At 50.2% G+C, this 27654-nt stretch overlaps 1 protein-coding gene across 3 annotated transcripts in view; it reads right to left on the minus strand.

Annotated features, from left to right (window-relative positions):
* The window catches only part of VAV2 (vav guanine nucleotide exchange factor 2), a 147806-nt gene extending 122074 nt beyond the window's left edge, over nucleotides 1–25732 (minus strand). For all 3 annotated transcript variants that reach the window (XM_074161403.1, XM_074161402.1, XM_074161401.1), the window contains exon 1: nucleotides 25529–25732. In XM_074161403.1, the coding sequence (XP_074017504.1) occupies nucleotides 25529–25732 (204 nt within the window). The remainder of the gene's footprint in view (nucleotides 1–25528) is intronic.
* Between the last annotated feature and the right edge of the window lie 1922 nt (nucleotides 25733–27654).

Genomic DNA, 27654 nt, shown 5'->3' on the forward strand with positions numbered 1-27654 from the left:
CATCTCTCCAAATGGCTCTGCCCAACCTCCACTCGTCTCCGCATGGAGGTGTTACCGGGAGAGTTTTGTGAGCGGTAATACGAGTCAAAAACCACCACTACAGCTTGTATCACCCTCCACCAGCAGCACCACGTCTTCCCTGGCTTTGTTCCTTCTCAGGCTTCGCCCCATTGTCTCCAGTGGAAAGGAGCAGCCGCAGAAACGATACAAAAACATCTCTGCAGAAACTCTCCCTTCCCGTTCGCATTTGGATTCATGTCGCAGCTCATCAATTACTTTAGATGGACAGATTAAATTTCGGGTTGTTGGACAGCAGATTTATCTACTGAGAAGCGGAGAATGAAATTATTTCTCAAACAATTTAGTGCTATTATTTCCCCTCATTTCAAAGACATTCCTATCACAGAGCGCTCACGGGCTGGGCAAACTCCACTTAGTGAGGCTGATTAATGAGCCCGAAATGCTGATGAGCGCTGACCTCCCCACAGCTTCTCCTTCTCCTCACATCCACCCACAAGCAAGGATGAGCCCTAAGAGAGTACCTGGGGGAGAGCAACCATTTATTGAGCAAACAGCCATAGCTCATCACTGGGAGGACCAGGGGAAAGCCAACCCGGAGCTGCAGCAAACAAAGGTCCTCCCCAGCACGGAGCACCAGCCAGAGCTGCAAACCTCCCACAGGAGCTCACCAGGAGCTCCAACCGTGCCCAGCAGAAGCCCAACATGGAGCCAGGCAGCACTGCCAGGAGGCTGAACCGGCAGGACCACAGCACGCCGGGTCCCTGCCCATCCTCACACCTCTGCTGGTCATCACTCTCACACGGGTCAAGCAGACAAATTGCTCCCAGGTACCTCACAGGAACCTCCCACCATGACGTATGGGCTCTCAGAGGGAAGAAGTCCATCAGATAACAATATTAAGCTCCTGAACTGGAAGCCAGAATATACATAAAATTGTAAAAACAGTAAAAAACCCCAAGGGGAAGCTCTGCATTAACGCATTAAATACATTGGAGTGCTGAAGTCACAAGCCTGGGCCCCAGAGGCAGAGGAACAGCTCTTGGCCGCGTTCAGGTCAGAGCAGGCACAAACATCAAGCAGAGCTCCTGGATTTCATGCCAGACATGAACTACTGAAACAAGGCGAGGAGCAGAGGCAGACACCTCCGAGGTGGCAGGCGTTAAGAGGACGTGGGAAGAGCGAGAGACAGAGCAGCACAGGGTCAAATGTTTAAATCCCAATTAGTCAGAGATGCAGAAGAAACGCTGGGTGACATACTGAAGTACGTACCCAAGATGTAGAGGATACAACTGCATCCGCGCTTTCCCTGCTTGCAGGAGGAGCCCCGTGTGAGGGCAGCGGCATCGTGTCCCCCCCCGGGGCTGCTGTCACCTCGCCAAGCCCAGCACTGTGGGAGCTCATCCTATTTTACCCTAGGAAAGTTTTGCTGACCCCAAGCTGCTCCCAAGGACGGCCAGGCTCATTTCCTCCATTCCGTATGAGAAAGAAATGGAAAAGAAAAAGAAAAAAAAAAAAAGTAATCCAGAAGTGTGGATAAAGACCCCATCAGGCAGCTGATGGGTCCAAGACGATAAGATGGGACAAGGATTGAGTAACATTGAGCCTTGCCTTGCCTCCCCAGCGGCATGGCAGGAGAGGCTCGTTAAAACCCATGCAAGGAGCCAGCAGACCCCACATGGTGATGGGTGGCCCCGCCAGGAGTGCTTGGCTCAGCAGAGCTCGGCATCCATCCGTCTGTCCGAGGGTCACCCAGCGGCGCGCGGGGGCTTTAAATGAGCGGAAGGAAGCCACAACTTCCCAAAGAAAACGGCGGAGCTGCAGCCCATGACAGTACTTCCCTCCTTTGTGGAGCCCGCCGAGGTCTACAGACACAGGGCTCTGCTGAAAAGCTGAAAGCAGGAACCGTTACGATGAGGGCTTTAATTGCCATGCCTGGGAGCATCTTTATCAAAGACGCTTACAGGGTCTGAAATTTTCTGCTCACACATCTGTCCTCTGGACAGCCCAGAGCTTTTGCCCAAACACCCAAAATCCAGCAGGTCCAGCATGGGTCCAAACACCAATGACAGGTTTGAGGTTTGTGTAACCAAAGCCCTTGCCACTAAGGTTTTAAAAAACCCTAATCAAATTCCCTGCGTCGCATCAGGCGGCTGATTGTACTTCACAGATTTATCTTTTAGGATGTCTCTAAGCCATCCAGACACCTTCTCAGACACCCTGTCCATAACCATATGCATTGAGATTTAAGAAAACAAAACAAACAAACAAACAAAAAAACCCAAAACCGAAAACAAACCAAACGAATGCAGAACAGCAGTTTTCTCTGCAGGTCCTGGCCTGCCCCAGAGCCGTTTGGGGCTGGCTGTGGGGACAGGGGACAATGGGGCAGGGAGAAGGGGCTGTCTGCAGCCTAAGCTATGGCCAAGTATGGGAAGACCACCAGGTATCACTACCGTGCTTCAGAGAAGAAACCCAAGCTGGACCTTTTGAGGCTCCTCAGCATCTCAAGGAAATACAAAGGGGTTTATTTTTGACTTTCCCACACAATCCAGGGTTAGAGCCTCGGACTCCGGCAGCCCAGCTCTGGGCTGTCTCCACAGCGTGCTCACCAGCAGACTGCCAAATCCAGCCTTGGCTTCAGCGAGCAACAAGATCTGAGACTACAGAAAGCTTGGGAGCTGAAGAGCTTGGGAGGATTGCTCAATCTGCCCACGTTTGGCACCCTCAATGGAGAGTCCCCTTCCACACTCATTAAATCCAGCCTTTTTCTCCTCTCGCTGGAAGCCATGCAGCTCCGTCAGGGGAACTCGGTTAAGAAATGGGAGAAAAAGAAAAGGAGATATCTTGGATTTTACTATCGACGTGAAGTTCTAAACTCACGTTTGCCTCACTGGGGCTCACACTTCATCACTCACAAAACATGTCCATAGGTAAAAGAAGGGATATGTAAAAGAAGAAATTATGATTATAGCTGATCAAGAAATAGGATACCTTCCCACGCACTGACTTTTCAGCAAAGAAAATTCAAAACATTTTGGCCAACCCAAAGCTTTAAGACAGGACTTGACCTGAACCATGACAATCAAATTATAACACAGAATTCAGCTGCTGTTACAGAAAATGAGGCATTGCGTAACCATATATAGCATTACACTATAATGATACGCTCATGGAGAACTTTCCAAGCAGTCATTGTTCTCCTGCTCTTCAGGCTGACGCAGGGAACTGGACCGTGATGAACTTTTGACAGGACAGCGATGAGAACAGCTACGGTACATCTCCGAGATGAGTAAATAGCAGCCAAGTCAGGAAATCAAGCCCTGTCACGTCAAGTATTCGGGCCAGACCCGAGAGAGGAAGCCTCAGGCAGTAGCCCTGCGAGCCTGGGCAAGTTCAAGAAATTCACAGAACTTACTTTTGTCTCTTTATAACCAAGCTGCCCTATGGAAATGCTGAAGAGACAAGCTCTGAGGCTTTGGAGGCAGAATTGAACCACCGGGTGGGATGTGAGGTAGGTGCCTGCGATAGCTGACTCCAATATCATTGATGAAAAACTGTCAAAACAGACTATTATTAAATAATAAAGTGTGTATATTAAATTCAAGACCTTTATATCGATTTTATAAGACTCCCATGTGAGCCCAGTTTTAAATACCCATCGATATCTCCAAACCACCCCTGAGCTGATCACGCTGCCACCATTAGAAGCCCATCCTCATTTCAGGGCGCATACCAGTCTTGCTGCATGCACCGTTCACTTTTCTTTATTAAAGTATCCCAAGAAATCATAGTTCCAAAGTTCTGCCATCAGATCAATGGCATGCAATCTGCCAACATCCCGAAGAGCTTGCGTGGATGCCATTGCATTATTCATGCATCCCGGGCACATGCAGTTTTTCTCCATACAGCCATGATTTTGGGCGACCCGCTTCCCATTAGACTCACTTCACCTTCAGAAAGCCTCGGAAAATACAACCAAAGGGGTTATTTTCGTCACTGCAAAAAGTGCCGGGTTACCTGCCAGGGAGCAGAACCACCGAACAAACGACCCTCCCGATACATTCGCCCACCGCGTCGGAGCAGAAGAGCAGGCAGGGGGAAAGCAGGACCGAAAAGCAAGAAATCAGCCATGGGAAATATTTATAACGCTGCATTTGTTGCAGCTTTTACCTCTTAAATTGGCAATGGGAGGAAATAATGGCCTAAAACAACCGCAAACTGCTGTCAGTTTGAGATTTGCGCTCTGGACAAGATCTGGAGATGAAAGTTCAGCTTCCAGACCGGTACCGAAGGACCCAAAGCTGTAGCTGGTGCTGGCAGAGAGTTATGTGTCCCAGGAGATGGAGACAGCCTGGTCACAGTGACAACCGCTGTCACACACCCCGACACCGTTACACCCGGGCTGAGTTACACCTTCCTGGACTGTTGCCCAAGTTGCCATCTACTCGCAAAGCCTTCTTAACAACAACAAAAAAAACCAAAAAAACACAAAAAACCACCCAAAAAAACATGCCAGCGGCTGACAACACATTTGGTGAAAAACAGTTCCCAAATGTCACACCGGGGACCGGGATGGCATTATTAGAAGCAGACAACAAACACTCAGAGAACTCTGCTTAATGGCACCAGGTAATGATGCTGAAAGATGTCCTCCAGCTTCTTCCTAAAGTAGTAATTAGAACCAGAACACTACTTTTCACATTACGGATAACTGATGCAGACCTGCATATGAAATCAAGCTGCATTTTGCAAGATTAAGCCCACAATCTGCTTTTAATAGGTCTCTGGGTGCTCCTCTGCCTCGTGGCAGCACGCTGGGGCCCTGCACCCCCAGCAGCCCCCTGCCGCAGAGACGGGCAAGGGTCCAAAGGTCTCTTCCAACCCTTCTGGGATTCTGTATCACAGGATCTACAAAGCCAGAGGGAGCAACCCACTGCAGACCAGCTCTTTGGAGCCTCCTGAGTAACGGGGAAGAGACAAGCATCGCACCTGAGGATACGGGCAGCGGCAGGAGCTGAACCCGATGTGGTCCGAGCTGCGAGAAGGGGCTGGTTGCCTTTGCCAGCCAGCGCATGGAGGCTGCGTGTCCTTGGGGACAGAGAATGGACAGGCGGTCCCGGGAGCCGCTGGAGGCCTCTTCCTCTCCTCATTCTTAAATAATAAATGTTTTGTTGCATTTCAGTGTTGGGAAGAACCAAGGATGTGAACAGACAGTGCGAGCTGGAGAACAGGAAGGGCTTTTGTTTTTTTACCCACGGTTTAATTGGGGCTCATCAAGTTTTCTAACTCCAAATTCCTCCTGCAGAAAACGAAGCTGAAGCAGAGTGGCAAAAGCAGGAGCAGGGAGTACCACTGTCTGCAAGGTGACAGCCCACCAAGAATGATTCTAATACAATGCACAGAAAATTACTCTGGGTAAAGAGGTTATTAAAAAAACCCAAAATCTTAATGGAAGGAAAAATAAAAGGTTTTATAGCTTTAGTGCTTGTGTGTGGGACCAAGGCTGGACAGATAGACGTGCAGACACACACCAGTCCCTGGAGCTCTCTGATGAGCATCTCTGCCTGCAGGTCAGCCAAACCAGACCCAGGGCTCTGTGTGCACCTTCCCTGTGAAGATTAATTCCCATTACGCTAACGAGATGAGAGGCAGAACATCCCCTGACAAGCAGCGGGAGCTTTGGTAGTGCTGACACATGCCAGACTGATTCCAGCCCGAGTGGCTTGGGTTGTACAAAGCCTCCGTCATCACAAAAATGAGATGAGATTGAAAAAGACACCTCTGGCTTCACGCGCACTGCAACTGCCTGCATGTTTCTGATTAAGATACTCGTTAGTAGTACAGCCTACCACAGATTAAACTCATCTTTAAGAGGAAGAAAGGAGACCCAGGGAACTACAGGCTGATGAGCTTTACCTCCATTCCGGAGCGTGCCCCACTTGGGATCCCTTTCCCAAGGACGAGATGGTCAGTCAGAAACAGTCAACACAGATTTAGCACCAGCAAGTCCTGCTTGTCCAACCCGATTGCTTTCATAAAAGACGGGGGCAGACAGAGGAGGCTGGAGCCGTGGATGTGACACACCACCTCCCTCCCGCACCGAGGGACCGCACCGGCTGGCAGAGTGACCATGCTGGCTGGCAGAGCTCCTGCTACCCTGTATCGCCTGTCTACCAGCCGTGCCCAGGAGAAAATAGCTAACAAATCACCTATTTTAAAATGTAAAGGGGAAGTTGAGGTGGAGAGAGACTAGGTAGGATGAACCACTCCCCTGCATTAAACCTTTTTTTCCTCCCAGTAACAGAAAACGTCAAACAGTTTCAAACGATAAACCCACAAGTGGGTACTTGGAACTTCCCAGGCATCAGGAGAAACCCCCACGGGTCTTCCACAGGCTTCAGAGGAGGTCCCAAAATCCTACTTGGCTTTCCCACAATAGCTCTGAATCCATTCCTGTGTATCAGGAAAGGAAAACCCATCCACAAACACAGACATTAACACACATTTTTCTTACTACCTAAAGCACCCGTACTGCCTTTTGTGATTTGCATTCAGGGTATCAGTTCCTCTCCCTTTCAACTTTGCAAGGAAATTAATTAACTGAATAGTAACTGTAAGTATCACAAAGCTTGGCAGGCTGAGACAGGAAATCTGAAGGTTAACCATGATATTTAACGTATGCGTGAGATAAAAATCAAAATTAACTTCAATCAGGGGAAGGATGGGGAGGCCATTGGCATTACTGTGATGTTGGTTGTTTTAGGTTTTTAAGATTAGAGCCTATGTTTTATCTTTATGATTTCAATTAAGCATTTTTCTGCCTGCTGGAGAGAAAAGAAGGGTTTAATTCCTTACTATAGAGTATCAAGCACCATTCCAAATCACTCAAGTGTTGTGATGAAAGCCAGGTGAAAAGCGGGAGCAAAGCCATCACTCTTCGGACCTTCACATCAAACTTTGGCAGTCACGGGCTCTGAACCTTTCTGGATTTGGGTGCATCCCCATCCATGACCTTTGCTTGCTTCAGGGAGAGGCTTAAGCTGAATTAAACGAAGGGGAGCTTCATTTCTGACCCAGTTTATTTTAAATCTCTCCCTGAGGATGTGACTATTTTACCTTATCTGGAACATTTGACCCTCCTTCCCAAGCTCAAGAGGCAAATTTTACTGCCACAGCGCAGCTCCCGCAGCAGTTCAGTCCAGTCCCTCTTTCGTATGGTTGAAAACAAGCTACAGAAAATTAATCCACTGGCTACTTTATTTGTAAAGCTGCTTAAAAAGGTCAGATCCCCAGCTCATAAGAACCATCACTGAGAACAGATCCCAGAGATTATGGGAAATGAGGCTCTGGATATTTATATAAATTAATACTTGGGGAGTATAACAAGATCAACAGGACCCTTTAATACCTACATCACACTCTCTGCAGCTCATATCACTTATCTATTACAGTAACACGCGGGGGTTGACTCAAAGCTGGCATCTGAGGCTGGAGAGGGTTTTAGAAATCTTCCCATATGTTTTGACTGAAGAGTTTCCAGCTTTGGCTCTGAATTTTTCAAGGCAGGTCCTCCTTTCTGAGCCAGCCCAACGGGGGCTCACACGCACTACCAGGGATAAGTATTAGTCTACCGAAAACACGGGAGAACAGCATTTTGGTGGTTTGGGGTGGATTTTTTTCTGAATGACGGTCTGTTAAATGCTTTAATAGAAAGTTTAGCCTGTAGACGTAATCACAAACACTAACACTCCCGTGATTCTGCAGTTGCCCCTGATTTGCTCTCCGTTCAACAAGAACACCAAACTGGAATTTCTCACTGTGAGACAACGAGAAAAGCCAGTTATCTCCAGGAGCTGACTTCTCCCCTCTCCATCCCTGCACTGACTCGAGTCTAGGCAAACGCAGGTGTTTTCCTAGGACAAGCATTTCCCCTGGAAACAGAATTTAACGATGTATTTACCAGCCAGACATGAACAGTTACACCAGACAGCGTATATGAGCAAAGCTTGCTCTCCTAATTGGAATATCTAAAATAAACTCTGTATAACAGTGTTAATTGCATTTGCAGAGCAGGGAACGTTAGGGAAGGTTGCATTGCTTTTGCTGTGCTGGTCTAATTAATTTGGTACAACTTGAGCACGGAGATAAGGCCCCAGGGAGGTGTTGGGCTGGACCATTAATGCTGGATTTCAGCAGGAGGGTGAGGAGGGGAACTGGAAGCAGCATCCGATTCCTTCCTCGGCTCAGCTGTTCAGCTCCATCTCCTTCCAAAGCCACCCACTTGCTTTAGTGGGCTGAAAATTATCCAGACATGAAAGGACAATACTCGGAGCTCCTAATGGGAGAGGATCGACACATCTAAATAGGCGGTGGCCCTAAAAAAGCTCACTGACCCGTAAATTAAAGTTACTTTATTGACACGGTTAAGACAGTGTAAACATGCAGTTAAACACAGACTCTTCATTTCCCCTTTTTTTTGGCAGCAACCCTATTCTATTTTCCTAAGTGCCACCTAATTTAAGTTAATTTTTACTACTTCAGCTGCATATATAACTGAAGAAAAGTGACCTTTCTTCTGCTTTAAATTAATCCTTCTCTTAGCAACTGCCTCCAACAACACGTACACAGTGTAAAACATAGAGATTTTTTCTAAGCACTGAATTAAGGTGCAAGAACAAGCACACAGATTTTTGTCAGACTAATGTATACTCAGTTCTGTGCAGCCCAACAGAGAAGTTATTAAGAACATTTGTTTAGAAGCCAGCACGATACTTTTTTTAAAAGTCATACAGCAAATATTAAGATGGGTCTGGCTCCTGTGAAAATGGCTATGGCACATACTAGGCTGAGCTGGTAGGAATAAATTGCTCCTCTGCATACTGCAATCAACACTATACAAAGGAAAAAAAAACTAAGGCTATGTAATATTTTATAGGTTCATAAACACCAAGGGAAATAAAACATCTTTCTCTAAGGTGTATCTTCCAATGCAAAAAGCTCTTATTCAAACCAGCACTGCCTCAAGCTCCACAGAAGAAAGGCTTTCCAGCCGCTGAATGCCTCTTAGGGAGGGGGAATAGATAACATTTCACGTAGAGTCATCATGACCCATCACTTCTGCTTGCATTCAAGCAGCAGATTGTGACTTTTTCTGGACCACACTCCACCACGAACAGCGTTCCCTCGCCAGGACTTGAGGAGTGACCAAGATCTGTCTGATGAACATCTGGCAAGGGGCTTACGTCTCAAAGAGGATGAGAGAGCCAAGGCGATGCACAGCCTCCCTTGCTGTAACAGAGCCTTTCCACCTTCGGTTTGGTAACGCGAGTGAAATGCAGAGATAGACCACCCCAAGTCAGCCCATGGTGGCTCTCCTCAGACATTCACATGCCCAGACCCCAAACCACAAAGTCACACAATGTGTGTGCCACCAGCTAAGGAGCACAGACCGAGATCCTACGTATAGCTGACCCCCTTTGTGTGCCTGACCTTATGTGCCCAGGGATGTATCAACTTCTGATGCGCTATTCCCCAGCTAGGCAGAAGGGAACAAGGAGATTTAATTGAAGTTTGAGTACTCCTCCACTCCCAAATGCTAATTCCTTCAATCCTAAAAAAACTTTTCTTAATATCGCCTTGAATGAACCAAGGAACAAGTAATAAAAATTATACAAATCCACCCACGACCAGAAAAGAAACTGCAGTCCAGTTTGGTTCCCAGCCATCTTAACTATTCCTTGGTACTGAGCTTCTGGTTTAACTCAGATGCTCAACTTTTGAACTTCTGCCTCTGCTCCTCACCACAAGGAAGGAGCTCTCGGCTGCTTCGTACCCAGCCACAGAGCCCGGTCAACCACACATCCCTGCCCTTAGAGAAGGGCTTTGCTGAGGGAGATCAAAGGCTGACAAGCTCACGGGGTCCTCCTCATTGAAGAACAACGCTTGAAGAGGACGGCCGGCAGAGAAGGGCCCAAGAAGAGGACGGCCGGCAGAGAAGGGCCCAAGAAGAGGACGGCCGGCAGAGAAGGGCCCAAGAAGAGGACGGCCGGCAGAGAAGGGCCCAAGAAGAGGACGGCCGGCAGAGAAGGGCCCAAGAAGAGGACGGCCGGCAGAGAAGGGCCCAAGAAGAGGACGGCCGGCAGAGAAGGGCCCAAGAAGAGGACGGCCGGCAGAGAAGGGCCCAAGAAGAGGACGGCCGGCAGAGAAGGGCCCAAGAAGAGGACGGCCGGCAGAGAAGGGCCCAAGAAGAGGACGGCCGGCAGAGAAGGGCCCAAGAAGAGGAGCCAACCTGCCCCCTTTACTCCCTCAGCTTTTATCCTGAACATGGCAGACGGGAGGGAACACCCCATTGGTCAGTTGGGGTCACCTGACCTGTCCCTGCCTCCCCATGGGGTAAACAACCAGGTCAGCTGACCCCGGTTGCCACGGCAACGAGTGTAAGCACGGGCCTCCCCCTGAGCAGGAAGTGGGCTCCACTCCCCCCCAAACCCATACAACAACCCATGGCTCAGGATTAGGGCCTCTGTTTGCAAAGGGCCCGGTACCTGTTGGACCCTTGACCTAGGCATCCAGGAGTTAATAAAAATAATAATAATATCTCTCAGGGGAAGAGTTTTTTTGAGCACTCCGCTGCTGAAGGAGATTCCTACAGAACCAGGCCTGGGAGCAGCCCACAGTGCACACATACAAGCCCACAGCATTAATAACCAAGCGCTGTTGTCTTTTTTTTTTTTTTTTAATGGTTGCCTTAAACCCACAGAATTGTATTACTGGCACCTCCTTTTTGTGTGTGAGATTATTTCTTTTTTTTCCCCCGTAAGCCACCCGCAGAAAAGTTATGCAAAAGTTTTTCCCAAAAAACAACAGGAATAATGATGGCAAAACACCCAGAGGGAGAGAGCCTGGAGCCGGAGCAGAACTCTGGGCTGCACATGGGCTCCAGCCCCGTCAGTCCTCATTACCCTGCGATCTCCCAGCGCGGCCACGCGTACGGCCGAGAGCCAAGAAACTGAGACATATCTTCAGCCTAATGGACACTGAAAACGTTAAACCCCAAAGAAAGAACCGAGCCAGAAAGGGTTTCATTGCTCTCGCCCCTGCGTGATACAGGGCGGGATGGCCATCCGTCGCCAAAAGACATTTTTTTTTTTTCCAATTTTTGAGTAAAACACTAAGTGGGCGGAGGGAGAAGTTCTCCATTTATTCTTCAGCACTCAAATACATGACAAAGCCTGGCTGCTAACGTGACAAAGACAAAACCAAGCCGTTATTAAGTTACCTTGAGCACAGAGACAAGTTAAATACCCCTTTTTGCCTCCAGTTTCCTCCTATGCTCCATCAAAGGGAGCTCCTCCTGCCACTGCGCGACGAGAATCAGACTAATAACAGCCCTGCTCGGGTGAATAACGGGTTTCTATGGAGCGATAACACTACCTGATGTCTCGTCTTTATTATAAAGGATCTTCACACCATTAAACTGTTATTAGGAGAGCCGTCTCTCAAAAAAAACCCCTCTAAATCATAAGGAATAAAAACACTCAGAAGGGGGATTTGAGCAGTTCCTCCTTCCACGTCTGCACGAGAGCAGTGCTCAGTGAAACACGGCTTTTCTTCTCGTCCCCAGGAGGAGAACATGCAAAACCTGGTGGCTACGGGGGAGAAATCCTTCCCTCTGCTCCAACTCGGGAGGTTTAACACTCAATGCAAATACCCAGCCTCATCCTTGGGAAGTTCCTCTCTGCCCCCACAAAATTACGAGGCTGCTTTACACCTCTTGAAGTTTTACTCTCATTCCTTTTATTTACACCCAGCGAAACCAGCTGTTTAACCCTGCTTAATATTCTTTTTCTCCTTGTATGTAAAAGATAACGCTATTCACTGAGTCATGGTGGAGCCCAAAGCTAAACGTGGGTTGGTTTTGGTTTTATTTTATTATTTTACAAGGAGGGGGAATTCAGAATATCACCTACTCCTCCTTCAGTAATCATTCTGCTTTATAAATTTTAAAACTTGGGTATTTTAAATTCGCTTTTGAGCCTATGAGGCTTCAGAGAGCACTTCAATCGTGCTCTCATGCATTTCCCCAAAGTAATGAAAGCAAGAGCTTCCAACGCCTGTTTGTCTGTCTTCCCTTAAGGAAAAATTAAATTCTCACATCACAGGACTCCCAGGAGCTGGGTCTTCCAGAAAAACACCAGGGAAGAAAAGTCACAGGAATACTTTACCGCACTGCCGATACCTGCTGGTAGCTCAAAACTGCAGGTCAGGGACCTGCGCGGGAGAGACGGTGGGCGAGTGGGATCCTGATCCCCGAGACTGATGAGCAATGGAGAGGAACCAGCAGTGCCGACATGGACCTGCATCTCCTGATGACTCCAGTGAGAGCCAAGTTACAACAGAAAGACCTTTATTAACAACCTTTGGGTGCTCATCAGGATGGGCTGACGTGTCACAGCCAGTTTGGGTACCATGAACCCGCTGGTCTCACCAGGGACCCCCTCCCCACTTCACCCCAAGCATCCTCCACTTCCTCTTTGTCTCCGCATCCGCTCCAGCTGCGACATTAAATACCCCCCTGCACCTCAAGTGGCGGCAGAAGAGCAGGGGGATAAAGGCAGAGCAGGGGCACTGCACAGCTGCTTGGTCACCAGCCAGGTGAGCTCCTCTCCTGCTCTGGTGCGTCCCAGACTCACATCTCTCCCCTCCCTGGTTTCATGGAGTACATGGAGCTGGTCCTCACCAACAAGCCCAGAGCACAGAGAGGTGCGAGCCAAACCACAACCCTACATAGAGGCAGCAGCATAAAAAAAAAAAAAAAAAAAAGAGGGCCAAGCCACCCCACACCATGAGAATCCACTGAGACATGCTTGTCTCTGGATCCCACACATGGAGCATCCCCCATCCAGGGGAGCAGAGCTCTTTCCAGGTTTTCAGTATTCACCCCCACACAGTCAGCCCAGCTCCAGCCAGGCATTAGGATTCATCTGGCAGATTTAACCCTGCCAGAGGAATGTTCAAAAAGAACCCAAAGCAGGCAGAAGTATTCTTGGCTTTGGGCGAGGGCTGAAATGATAAAACAAAGGACACTCGAGTCTCAAACATACATCAGAGTCATCACTGCGCTGTCCTTTCCCATTGCAAAGGAACAGATTTTGCTCACACTGCCAAAAACCACCAGGAACTATGAAAATGCAATGAGGCTTCATCTTCCATCAATAAATCCATATTTTTTTTTTTTCCTATAGAGACTTTCACCCACCCCGGCAGCTGTATGCTAATTCCCCCTCAGCACTGCTTTATTATCACTTGGAACAGATGTTCCAACCGCTCCAAAATCTGGAGGTTACAAAAACTATTAACCTGATCTGGGCAGCAGGCTGAGGGTTTGTTGCGGGGTGTTGGGCATGGAGGGGACAGTTCGGTCCCTTCCTCCTGTCCCGGCAGTCCCCGGGCAGCGAAGCGGGGCAGGGTCTGCTCTCCCGGCAGCAAGAGACGGACGCTTCCCCATGGCAGCCCCCCAGACAATCAATAGCAACGACGGGATCGAGAACTAATTGATAAAAATACCCCCCAAATGTTGTCAAACAAAGACAAGGAGAGATCAAGGGAGATGATACGATTTACAGGCTTGTTCCAGAGACTAAGGGAAATCAGCTACAAGATCCCCACGGTTTTTAAAAATTTGGGCACAAACGTGGATGCAATAACCTTTTTCTTTTCTTTTTTGAGGGGGTGTCTGTCTTTTTTGAGGTGTGTGTGCAAACAAAGTCGTTCCAACCACAGATAAATCCAACTGCGAAAGGTTTAGCATTCCCCGTGGAGTTGATGTCTCCAGTGCAGCCCAGTGTGGCTCCTGGAGTAATTAATGCCAGAATCTATTTATGACCTTTGAATAAATTGTTCTTTTCTGAAGGGAAAGCTGTTAAACACGTTAGCAAATATAATTAAGAGGGAAAGGGAGAGGGGGGGGAGGATGACAAAAATCTGGAATTAAATCTCTAATTAGAAATGCTTCTTGCAACAACCTGGCTAAAAAAAACCCACTCTCAAGCAGATACTGTAGCTTCATTAAAGCTTCCTCATTATCCTCCCCAAGATAACCGAGCTGTCAATACAAGGGAAATTTACTTCTAACCTTTGTCACCCCTACAAAAAAAAAGTTTAAATGTTCCTGCATGCGTGTAAAGCTCCAGAATGTGCACCCCGACACGCTGAGGCTGTAAAGCCGGAATTCCAGCAAGGGATGAGCAGAACTTCTGTAGGGCCCCACTCGCCTTTCCCAGCCGGGGCCGCGTTATCTCGGCTGCATCGCTGCTCCTTCGCTGGCCTCCTGGCCACAGCCGCGGCTCCCGGTGCAAGGAACAGGTTTGGCTGCCCATAGCTCAGGACTTTTGACCAAGTTTGCCCTGTCTCAGGTTCAGTTCTCATCAGGGAGATACCGATTGCATCGTGCAGAAAGGCGCCAGGCAAAGCAGGTGGGAAGCGGCAGGGATTAAAGCCGGGAATCCCTTTGAAAATGTTCTTGCTCCATCAGCACGAGCGTCCCTACCCCTGCCCACTGGAGAAACCAATTCTCAACTGATGTACAAGAAAGGGTTAAAGTAAGGTAACAAATCTGCAATGCCATCCAGCACCCTTGGCACTCTTAATGTGAAAATGCAGAGGGCAGAATGATTCACATCTGGCCAGATTCCTAAATATATATATTTTTTTTTTAATTATTTAAGGAGGCACATCAAAAACCCCAGTTCAATGTAAAAATATTTGTGCTGAAGTAACACATTCTTTTCCATCTCCAGTCGGTTTCACAAACAAAAGATGACCCACACAGCAAGGTGCCCAGTGAATCACGCTCATGGGGAGGTGAGCAGGGATAATTCCCTGGGAATATCAACTCCTGGCATGGACCTGCCCAGCACAGACAGGACAAACCTCAGGGCAACACTCACGTTTCATCTCCTGCAACTTCACACAGAAAAATCCACCCTTTCAGAGGGAGCCCGGAGCTGGGCAAGCAGATTGCATGCCCAGCCTCCCTCCCAGGCTGCTCTGGGCTCCCAGTCCCTTGGCAACATTAAGTTCTTAGGTCTATTTTGCTGCTTGAAAACTGACAATTTGGCTAAAAGACACCTGTATCCATCTACAAGACTGCACATCTCCCCAGGAGCAGACCTGCTGGTCCTGCAGGCATCACCCAAGAGCCGCAGGCTGCCACCGACACCATGATCATGCTTTGTCCCCCAAAAAACAGCGCTCTGTGACCACCCTGGCCATCCTGCTGGAGACCTTGGGAGCTCTGCCCAACCCCACGTAGTTTGTTGGCAGATCACCAGTTACAAAGCCACATTTGGCTGGGCAGAGAGAGAGCATCTAGTGACAGAAGCGGCATTGAGGGAAAGCCCCGCATCCAGTTCGCCCATCCTGAGGGCAACAAGCTGAGCCCGAAACCACGATGCGCTGAGCGGCTGCTGCTCCACAGCAGTTCCCAGAAAACAGCCCAAAACCCTGCAGCAGTATTAAGAAAATAAAAAAAAAAATGTAGAAATTGATCTATAAAAGGGGGTGAAAAAAAGCATAGAACTCTTCAAAGTAAGTTACTGTGTTTACTAGAAAAGTTTTTGTTTCATTTTCTGTTTAAAGTCATAGTTCTCCCACAGCCAACATGAGACTTGTCTTCACTTCTTTTTTTTCTCCTTCCCTCCCCGAGGCTTACCAGTGGCTTTCTTGGAAGACAACTCACATGAGAAAGCGCTTCCCATAAATGCAAAGGGTCTTGATACGCACACGAGTCTGCCCCAACGCTGTTCACATTTCCTGCCCTGCAGACACACCATTCAGCCTGGGATTCCCAGTGTTCAACACACTCCAGCTCTTAGAAATATATATATATATATATCCCATTGCATACATATATACATATCTCCCATTCTTGTTGCTTCTGCCATAGAGATGAGACCAACCTCTCCAGAACAGGGCTCTGCTTTAGGGAACACCTGTATCTATCCTTGCATGAACTCAGATGCTCCCAGCCCAGCTGTGCACACTCCAAGTACCCAATAAACCCTAAAACAGCCAAACGGCCAGTCCTAGAAAGCAAAACCAGTTTATGCAGCACTTGTCCCTTCCAGAGCAGCCTGGGGGACACATGCTCAGTGAGGACGTGTCCTGCACAAGCCATGGGGTTTTCCTGCAGAGATGGAGGAGCTCGTCCCATCTGCAGGCATGACCTGCATCGTCTCGGTGACAGAACACGGGGGACGCCATGCTCCCAGCTGCTCTGGGTTTGGGCCTACTAAGTTTGTTTTCCACAGGGCCAAAGACTTTGGTCACGCACATGAGTTGAGCGGATTTCACAGATAATTCTGTTTGCAGCAGTAAACACAAATCACTTCTCCCGCTCCTCCCCTTCTTGATCTACAAGCCTCCTCTGTTCCCTCCTCAGCCCCTTTCAAATACCAGATGTTCCATTTAGCTGTAAACCACTACAAAACACAACAAAAGATATGAATGCTAGAAAAAGGGCCAATTTACTCCCTCCTCCACCAGTATTGAAGCGTATGCTTGAAGAGAAAAAGAGTAAATTTCCTCTATGGGAATCTTTTAACCTTCCCCCTCTCCCCATTTATCAATCCCTGCTCGTTTGGGGTGTCTCAAAGGGAGCTAAGCCCCAATGCAGGCAGGGACAGGCAGCTGCCCCACGCTGCGGTCCCCGATGGATGGCAGGGAGCTCGCTGCCAAAAGGAGGATAGCGTGGCCCGGAGAGGTGCGAATCCCTCCCGACCTCGCCACCGTCACTCTCATCACATCTTATCACATCCAGCCGTCAGCATCCCCCCCCTCTGCCGAACCAGGTTCACCACCCGGTCAGCTGTCAGCACCGACCAGAAGAGAGTCACAGAGCTCCTGACAAGGGCGTGCAGGGCACCGTGCAAGGTGGGAGATGCTCCCCAGGTCCAGCAAGCCTGGCAAATTCAATCCTGAGAAGTCAAGCGGCATCACGGCAAATAAAAGCTGATTTACAACTGGGTGTCTACCACGGGCAACGCTAGAGAGTCTAGGGAGACAGGGGAGTTCGCTAGATCACACCACCGAGGAGCCAAAGGAGCAGAGCGAGTCAGGATATGACTCAGGCTGGTGGCTTTCCAAGGAGGCGAAGGAGGACCTTCCAGCTGAATCCTCACTGTCCAGACGGGGCAGGCCCACGGGTTACGAAACCAGAAGAATAGATTTCACATTACCTCTTGCTACGGAAGGGAGACAATGGGCAGGCGGCATCCTTTGTCCTTCGCTCTGTGACGGGAAAGGGCTTGCAGCCCTCCCATCAGGTTGAAACAACTGTTTTGGGGATTTCAGAAAAAAAGGGCTCCTAAAACTAGAGATGTTCCAAAACTTGTTCTGCAGGACTTGTTAGACAGGCTGGGAAGTTTGATGGCCAATAAACTACTACACTTCAGTGGCTTCTCCTGGGGATAACTGATTTTTTTGCAGAGGAACAGGGCTTTGAGCCTAGACACAGATTAACAGCCTGACCCATCCGCACCCGTATTTTTTCCGGTTCTTTCTATGGTGGAGTCCTTTTGGCTTTAGCTAGAGACAAGAACATCCTCTGCCACAAGAGGAGAGGGCTTGGATGGTCCAATTACCTGTTATAGATGATGTGCCCCCGTGAAAAACTTTTAGGTTAGGTCATCCTAGCTAAACCTTACCATTGACATGGACTGGACCCAACAGGGCTGAGCTGGTCCAGAACGCGATCCCAGTCAAACACTCCCAGAGCAGCAGCGGTACAAAACACCCATGGGAATAAGCAGATCACAATCACAGGGCTCAGCAGCTGCAAGATCACCTATAAACCCAAGCTGTAGGAGACTCCGGCAGCGGGTGTTCGAGCAGCACAGGTTGTTCTATGGGCAGGTACATGCTTTGCTGGCTGGTTTGGCCAAAATCCCCACCTGCAGGGAGCTGAAGAGCCCCAGCCCATCCGGCCTCTCCACTGCACACCCAGGAGGCTCCGAGCCATCCCGGAGGGTGGAGGGCAAGGAGTGGTTGCCTTCGAGTTGTATCATCGGATGAAGCACAGCCCTGAGCTGCAACCAAAGAAAACATGAAGGGAGGTGGGGGGGGGGGTAAATGTCAGTTTTATTAGAAACAGACCTTTTTCCAGGCTTTTTCTTGCAGGAGAAATACAACACTGGGAAAAGTAATTTCATTAACGCCGAGTTTGAAGTTGTCAAAAGCAGACTGTAATTAATAGTTGTCCTGTAAAAAGAAGGTCCTTCCCTCTCTGTGTAAAAGGAGCATCAGAGGGAATACAGCTTAGAATAAGGAAGCAGGACACACTTCTGGGACACAACCAGGAGGCTGCTGTAGGGTAACATGTGAGTCACCCCAAGGACATGCCCATAATGCGAGCCCTTGGGCTAATCCCGGCAGGAGAGCTGGGGTGACTCACGGCAGGCTGGCAGCAGGGACAAGACCAGGCTTCGCCTGGGGCCAGCACTCACCCAAGCAGCACCGGTGAGCCCCGCGGGTCCCGGGATGCTGCACGGACAGCTGGGCAGACAGATGGACTCAGCACCAGAGCAAGTCTTCGGGTGGGATCAGAGATCCGGGACGCTGGGCTGCTTGCTGGGAGAGCAGCCACGGGGACTCATCTTAAGAACGCTAAGAGTCCAAGGAAACCAACTGATGCCAAGGGTAGTGCAAGGAAGCAGGAGGAAAATAAATAAAACTAAAAATAAGCTGTGTACAACTCAAAGAAGGTGGATCCATGCTTTAAAAATCAAAGCAGAGACAGTCTTCACTTCCCAGAGATGTTGCCCAGCTCACTGTACTTACCCCCCCCTCCACATTAATCCTTTCCACGCCACCAGGTACACCTTAAATGTACAGTAAACCCTCCACCCCCTCACTCACACTGTGCCCTAAATTGATGGGATCCCGGCGCTCCCACCCCGGGCTGCTGGAACATGTGGGATGAACGTATTTGAGATACCACTGAAAAAGCTTTGAAGGAAATCAAATGGAGAAGTACTGCAGGGAAAAAGCTCAAACGCTTGGAAAAAAGGTTTGTCTCTTTAAGAAGGGACAAAGAAGCAGACCAAAAATTTGCCCTCAGGCCAGTCTGAAGCAACATTTCCCTCAGCGCCAAGAATCAGGTCCCTTCTGGCTCCAGAAAGGAGCTGAAGAAAGCAAAGGGTCTGTGTCACCGACCAGGGGCTCCCACAGCCAGGAGCCACGACAGGGGGTGATGGGTCAGCACCATCCCACAGGGCACAGGCGAGGTGGAGATGCTCAACCCTTCGATATAACCTCATCCTGGGCGCACGTCTTGCTTGATCTAGCCCAAATTTTTGCAGCCCAAATTCCTCACCCAACTGCCTCAAACACAGCCCCGGGAATTAAGCATCACAAGTGCCATTGCCGAAAATTTGCCCGTTTCTCCCTGGAGGCACCAAGCAACAAGGTACCCTGTTTTCTGGTGGCACACCCAGCACAAAGGATGGTCTCTGAGAAGGACGGAGAAACCAAGCATTTCTTTTACAGCTCATCAACATGCTGCTGAGAGGGAAAGCAGCTTCCAAGCCTAGTCCCAACTTGAAAAATGACCAAATTGACTGGGTTTTTTGGCTTTGTGTTTTTAAAGGCATCTATTCATTGGAGACTTTGTTCCCGCTAGGTATTTAATGCAGGTATTTAGCTCTCCTCAATCTTTCAAGGGGAGGGGGGGGGAAGTTTTCACTGCTTTTCATGCTTCTTGGCACAGTAGCAGGATCCATCTAACACTTTCCGCCTTCTTCTGCCCCAACAGAATACATATGAGCCTTCAGCTGCAGGTTCAGTTATATCTTAAAACCTTGCCAAACAGCAAAAAAAGAGGGCACTGCCTCTAGCTAACACAAGGTTTTAGGGTGCTATTTGACACGCAGGAAGAATGAGGGGGGGGCGGCTGAGAAGGAAGACTGAAACTAGTTCCTATTTGCAAGGAGCTCCCGGGTTCAGCCGTACAAGACAGAGCACCTTTTCTCCCTTTGTAAAGCTCAGCACATCCGAACGGGAAGTCACTGAGACGCAGTAAACAGTGATATGTAACGAGGCCATTTTTCATAGCTGTTTTTGGAACAGATCTCAATTTCAAGCAGCAGAGAGTAAATAAAAAGCCAGAGGACCTGCGCGGGGTAAATCAGGGAGCAGCGATACAGACCTTGCTCAGACAACCCTACCCTACCTACCCAGCCAGCTCCGATAATACTGAATTATATCTAACTACTGTCATGACATGTGGAAGTAATTACAAGCATTGTAGCTATAAAGCCTTCAAGTGGCACGTTAAAGAGTCCCAAAGCCTTGTGAATAATTACCAGTACCAAACACGCCAGCGTGCCTCCCTCTCCCATATACCTGGGGGAAGCGGCCGCTACAAACCACCTGCTCCCAGTTGTCATGGCAAATAAGCGCCTACATCATCAATAAATAGGACTTTGATACCAAATTATTGCCATCCTTCAGCGGAAACAACAGCCACGAAGCTGCCTGACAGCTCAGTTAGGTGCCGGGCATTCCATCCATCCATCCATCCATCCATCGAGGGAGTCACTTGTCTGCGTGGTCCCTTAATAAGAGCAGAACGGAGCGGTGGGCAGCCAAGGCATCGCACCAATTACGTCTGCTGGGTCTCATCAGCCTCAAGAGCCCTAATAAAACCTCCAGGCACTGCAGACCGAGATGGATGATCTCTAGAGAGATGTCAATATGCTTCAAAATAAGAATCCTTAATGAGCTGACCATTACTGCTAACTTGGAGTCTCTGCACACACAAATACAGGCATTAAATGTGGGGCTGCTTCATTTCAAGTATCCAGTAGATTTTGAAGCAGGAAAAAAGAGATATTTAGCAGTGTCTAGGCCAACCTTAAAGGATGGGTGAACGCAACACGATATCAAAGGGAGTCTTCACCTTACAACAAATCGCACGATGGAGCCCTAGAAGGGCACAACTGCTTTGGCGCAGGTAGCAACCTCCATCTGCCTAAATATATGGAGCAACGTCAATGTCACGGCAGAGCACACTGCCACAGCATGCTCATAGAGCCAGAACAGGGCAATGGGAAGATGGGACAGGATTTGGGGGGTTATTGCTTTTTTCTTAGTTGTTTTCCCTTGAAAGAACCCACATTTCCTTCAGCTGCTGAGATTTAGGAGCAGAAACTCTCCTGGAGCTGGGATGGAGGACAGGCTGAGAACCCTTGGACATGCTGGCAATGGTGCCAGCCCCTGTGGCACCCTGCACACTCACTTTCCCTCCTGCTTCTCGGGCACCGGCAACACAAACACTTTGCCAAGAGACATACATTTCCATACAGCCCCTCCACGGCATCGCCACAAGTGCCAAGAGGTTCACCCAGGTCTGCAGACACCAGGGTGCCAGCATGTCACCGCAGAAGGGACAATGACCTGGCACCCTGCAAGCAGCTCCCCGAGTCCTCCATCTTCAGGGATAATTCCTGATCAATCCCACACCCACAAAGGCGTCTGGCAAAACTGATCCATCGGTGGGAGGTTTCTGCCTGGAGACCTCCCTGCACAAAGAAGCCTCCAGCAGGGCTCTCCCAAGCTTCCCTTCAGTTCCCTTGGACAGTACATGTCCAAGTCCCTATCAGGAAGGACTAATTTTATCTAAGGCAAATGCAAAAAATAGAAAAAAAAAAAAAAAACCCCACACCAACCACACACCACTAAATATCAACCTCACCCAAACATGCAATTTTTTATTGCGCATACTATTTTCTATGCCTCACCACGCTGCAACACAAGTGAAGAGTCATCTAATTTGTATTTGACCAGAGACTTAACAAAATTACGATTCAAACCTAATTATTGATGAAAATCCAAAGCTCGGAGGTCTCCATCCTACTCCCAAAAGGAGCCTGGGATGCAAGAGCAGGGGTACCACACAGTGCCAGAGGACTGGAAGTCAGTGCCAGCTGCTGGGGAGCGGGGGGGAGACGCGGGGTCCTGGAGACGGCTCCGTGCAGGGATGGGGGGGAAATGCCGTACCGAGAGCTGGGGACAGGGATTGCGAGCCTGAGGGGTGCCACATCTGCTCCCGTTTGCCAATAAAGATGTTCTTTGCATCACGCTCTCGCAGTTGGCTGGCAAACCACCTTGAATTACACCCCACCCCCCCAAAATCCAATCACGGTAATAGACATAATGATCAATAAGTACCGAGGGCAAGTACAAACATCCCACTTCCCACCTCTCCAGGCGCAGCCTCTACAGCAAGAGCAATTAGCAGAAATTAAGTTTTACTCCGGGCTCATCAGAACTGGCCTCACGTCCACCGACTCTCAGAAGAGAACTGGGCTTTAAGACTTTTTTTTTTCCTGCTTATTTTGTCAGTCTCTTTGGAGGTTCGGTAGCTTTGGGTCATCCCACCCTGCCAAGCACCCGACTCGGGTCTCTGCAATTCAACATCAAAATAAAGCAAATTGAGATTGCAACCCAAGGAGGCAATTTTACTCATTTATTTATTTAACCATCAGGCAGTAAACTACTGCTGTACAACCAGCCCGGCCATTCCAGCAGCCTGGATTCCCTGCTGGAAGGTTTTAGGAGGACAGGGACAGGACCTCATGCTGTGCTGGGACCAAGATCCGCTGCTCAAACCTCACCACGCAGCACACCTTCAGAGAAACAAATCAGCATGGAGGGAGACTAAAATAATAAATAAATTAAAAAAAAGAAAACAAACAACAAAACCCACCGAACAAACATGCAACAGCATCTGGATCTTCAAGCGCTTCTCTGCAGAGAGCTGTGATTTCCCCTCCAGCCTTTGAAACGATGCTCACCTCGGGCAAAAACCTGTTTCTCGTTACACACCTGCACAACCCCATTTAATTCACGGAGAAAGGTGGATAACAGAGTATTACTGGGTGTTTCAAGTCTAGCACAAGTGTCTTGCCCCCTGGCATTTTGACTGAATAATAAAAAAAAAAAGTCATCTGTGGAGTAAGGCAGACGGCTGGTTAGCCAGCCCAGCCAGGCAAAATGTGCATTTATCATCAAAAACAACCTCTGAAGTTTCCAGGCACGCTCTGCCTTGCACATCCCTCGCCCCGTGTCTGGACGCATCACGGCTGTGTGACAAACATGGGTTCCTACACTCTTCTTCTGAAATTTGGCCCAGAGAGACAAAAATCACTCACCGAGAGCTGTGGGGACATTTGTCCCCACCCCGGCTGGGCTCAGACCCCAGCTCCCTCCTCCCCGGGCTGCCCGTGCCGCAAATGCATAGAAGGTAAAGAGCAACCTCCTGCTTTTAGCTACCCTGGGCAAGAAACCAGGTTCCCAAATTCAGGAGTTGCCAGAGAAACACCAAATACAGAAGAGCAAGTATAAAGACTTGAGTCTGGGTTGATTTGAGTCCCATCCTGGCCAAGGACAAGCATCAGCTGAGCCTCACCAGAGCATCCACTCCCACGCCAGGCTCTGCTTTGGCCAGGCTTCACCAACGACCAGGTTCTCCCAGAGGTGACCAAGGCCACCTGATTCAGCCCCTCCACACTCCTCCCGAAGCCAGGAAAGCAGCCAGAAAGCAATTTCATTAAGGACAGCTGGGCTGTAAACTCTCACCTCCAACGAGCAACACCTGCCCTCAGCAAGAGCATCCTTTGCAAACGACCACTGGGATCCTCCCTGGATCGCCGCTACCAGCTTTAAACCCATTCTTCATTCCCCGCAGGGGAAATATTGAACCAAAATTAGGTTTGTAGGGCTATAATATTTCCTTAAAAGAAACCAAACACAAAAAAAAAAAACCCTGCATAGTATGCCATTCTCAGCATGTTCTAAGAAAGCAGGAGTCCCTGCACATCCACAGCTCCGGAGCGCCAGTTTATATTTGGAAACATCAGTTTGTACGGAAGACAGTTTGATCAGTTTATAGCCTGGAAAGCTCAGAGGAAATCTCACAACATTGTTCCACCCCGGGAAGAGGCATCAGTACGTGTGGTTATTTACTCGGCACCGGCACGAGAGCTGACGGGGGCTGGTTTTCACCACAGGGTCGGGGCTTCCCACCCCATCGGTTGGCAGGACCAAGGTCTCTGACTCTGCAAACGAGCAGCGATGTCCTCGCGTCCACGTGCACGCAGCAAAAACACGCTTCACTCCAAGTTTCGGGCCCGAACACCTCGCTCCCGGCTGTCCCCAGCCACAGCAGCTCCCCCAGCACAAGAAGAGGACAAATGGACAAAAAAACCCCACCGTTGCCCCGGAACAAAACTCCGGTGGGAGAAGGGAAAGGCACTGGCTGGATAAGCGGGGTGCTTGCACAGCAGAGATCCACAACTCACGTTAGCATTATACATTATTTATCTTTGAATGCTTGAATAAAGTTAAACGGAGTCTCGCGTGCCCTTGGCTGCCAGGAAATTTCCTTTCCCTTTTCCCAATAAAACCTGCTGTTGCTCAAAAATAAAAGACAAATTTGCTGTCCGCTTGTCAACACAGGGGCTGCCGGGTAGGGAGGACGAAGTACCCCGTTTCATTTGTTTCTAATTGATTTCACTTCCCGATTCCCATGCAAATACCGCGCAGCTCGGCTTGCAAAAAACGTCAGCAGAGCATTCAAACCCAAAACAACCAGAGTTGGGTGTTTTTTGTTGTTTTTCGTTTGAGCCTGCTTCCATCAAAACAACCAGAAACTGGAAACACTTCCTCGAGGAGAGAACCCCTAAAGCTTCCAAGTTCCCATCCCTGGAAGCGGCGAGGAGAGCGGGGCAGAGGGAGCGCCGGGGGCCACCAAACCGGGAGCCCGGTTGCCCCTCGCCCCGGGCACTCTGCCCCGCCGGGCTCGGGGCAGCCTTGAGAGCAGCAGGCTTCGGGTTTTTTGTTTTGTTTTGGTTTTTTTTTTTTTGGTTTGTTTGTTTGTTTTTTCCCTTTTTCTATTTGCTTATTTTGCTTTTAGTTTTCCTGGGCAAAGTTTTGTCCCCAAGGGCAGCAGCCTCCCAGCACCGCCCGCTCCTCCAGCGCATCAAAGCCGAACCGGTGCCTCGTTAAAAACCCGAAGTAATCCCCCCCCCTCCTCCTCTCAGCCCCATTATTTGCTTTTGTTTCACGATGGCTGTAAACAGAAAGGGGATGTTTCCACTCTTTCCCGTGAGGGGTTGTTTTTTTTTTCTCCTCTTCCCTCCGCCCTGGAGCCCTTTCCCGAGCGGCCGCTGTTCCCACCGGCGCTGAGACCCCCCCCGGGGCACGGCCTGGGGGGGGGGGGGGAACCGGGAGCTACAGACCGGGGGGGACGGGACGGGACACTGAAGGGCAGCCGTGGAGCGGGGGGCAAAGAAGAACAGTCAGGGGGGAGCTAAAGCAGACGATCTCCCCCGCATCCCTTCCCCAAACCCGCTCGTATTCCCGCATCCCACCAACTTTTGCATCCCGCATCCAGGGAAAAGGGGGGTATTCCCGTCCGTCCGTCCCCCACCCCCCCGTCCCCTCCTACCTGGGACATCTGGGGCCTGAAGTTGATGTCCTTGAGGTCGATGGAGCCGGGGGAGAGGTTGTGGAGCAGCTGGCAGAGCAGCACCCCGTCCCGCAACGCCTGGGCCAGGTCGAAGACCACCGCCGAGGGCCAGACCACCCGGTGGTTGGGGGGCAAAACTTTGCAGTCGATGAGCCAGCGGCCGCACTGCCGCCACTCCTCCATGGCCGCGGTCCGCTCGCACACCCGGCCTTCCTCCTCCTCCTCCTCCTCCTCCTCGCCGCCGCTCAGGGGCAGCGAGCGGCTGCTCGGCACCGCGGCCCCCCGCTACCGCCCCGCTCCATCGCCGCCCGCCGCCCGGGGAAGCATCGCTCCGCGCCGGGGCTCTGCGGAGGAGGAGGAGGAGGAAGGAGGAGGAGGAGGAGGAGGAGGAGGAGGAAGAAGAGGGGCGGCGCGGAGTTTTCCGGCGGAGGGCTGCCCCTGCCCCCGCTGCGGCCCCACCGCCTCGGCCGGGGCTAAGCGCGCTGCATCCTCCCGGGAACAAAGCGGGGAGGAGGGCGGCGGGGGGGGGGGGGTACACACGACACACACCGAAACCGGGCCGCCCCCGCGCAACTTCGTCCCCCTGCCCCGAGGAAACTTGCCGCCGAGGAGCCCCCCCACCTGCGGAGCCGGAGCTGGGGATGCCGATGCCGCGGGTGTGAGACCCCCCCTCCCGCCCCGGGCCGGCGGGAGGAGCTCCCGGTCCGCCCCCGCCGCCCCTTTGTCTGCGGGAGCCCGGGCTGGGCTGGGAGCGGGGGGGCGGGCTGCGGCCGCGCCGCCCTGGCTCCTTTCCCGATTATTTATTTTTTCTCCCTTTTTGATTTTTTCCCTTTTTTATTTTTCCCCCTTTCCCCCTTCCCTTTTTTTTTACCCCCCCCCTTTTTTTTTTTTTTTTTTTTTTTTTTTCCCCCCTCTTTTGTATCCCTTCTCTCCCTCCCGCCGCTCCTGCTTCGCTCCCTGTTCCGGGGAAACCGAGCCGCCGCTCTGCTTCGCTCTCCCCGCCGGCTCCCACCCCCACTCCGCACCCCACTTTCCCCCGGGCACCCCCCATCTCCCCGCCGCCCCAGCCCCAGCTGACCGGGGGCAGAGGCAGGACCCGACCCGGGGCTCCGCACCCTCCCGCTGCCCTCGCACACAAGACCCTGCTTTGTCTGCCCGTGCACTCCCACTCTCCATCTCATGTTTGGGTTGCAAATACTGCAGGGGAGATGTTTAACCCAAACAAGCGATCGTATTCCTTGACTTTCAAACATGAAGACAACTCCTATAATTAATTACCAGTGTATTTATTAAAAACCTCAGCTCTCAGCCATTAACTCCTTGGCAGCAAACTCTTGAAAAATCTCTAATTTTTCACCCGTGGCTTCTATCCAAATCAGCACGGTTTAGAAGAGCCTCTTTCCAAATCTGTTCTGAATTTTCTTCCGAGATCCTCTCCCCAGAGTTTGCCGATTAATTTCCAGCCTGGCTTTCCAGATAGCCAAAACCGGAAGCCGAGACTGGAACGAAGGGAAGCTATTAACCTGGATGTCAAACAAATGCAACGCTAATCTCTTCCAAATGTAGCCAAGTGGAGATAAAGAAGAACGAGCGAGTGACTCTACCGGCATGATCCTTCATTTCCAGTGTAGGAAGAAGGATCCCTCCAAAGAATGAAAAACAATTAATATTCCAAGGAAAGTTCAGTAGGTTTTTTTTGGTTTTAGGAAGGCACTTCTTTTAGCCCGGTGTGCTGGGGCTCCATCTGTTTCGGGTCCGGCTGCATGCGGTGCCCGCCGTCCCTCTGGCAGGGCAGGGTAGGTGTGGTATGATCCGAGAGGGAGCAGCATCCATATTGCCCCGATCCCGCCATCAGAGTCACTCCCTGCCCCGGGTACATTCGGGAGGATGCTGATTTCAGGCCGCAGCTCCCCATTCCCTGCGGAGGTGATTTCTCGGAATAACTTTCTCATTCTTTTAGCTCTTCACGATGCTTTTCTTTCCGGCCGCCCGCAAGGTCTCCCCCAGCACCCACCGGGCAGGACTCACCGGGCTGCTGAAAGGAGTGGAGTCCTGCCAGGGATAATTTTGGTTGACTCTGTACTCGCCTGCCTTGTGAGGTCAGG

Source organism: Numenius arquata, chromosome 19, assembly GCF_964106895.1.
Source record: "Numenius arquata chromosome 19, bNumArq3.hap1.1, whole genome shotgun sequence".
Lineage (NCBI taxonomy): Eukaryota > Metazoa > Chordata > Aves > Charadriiformes > Scolopacidae > Numenius > Numenius arquata.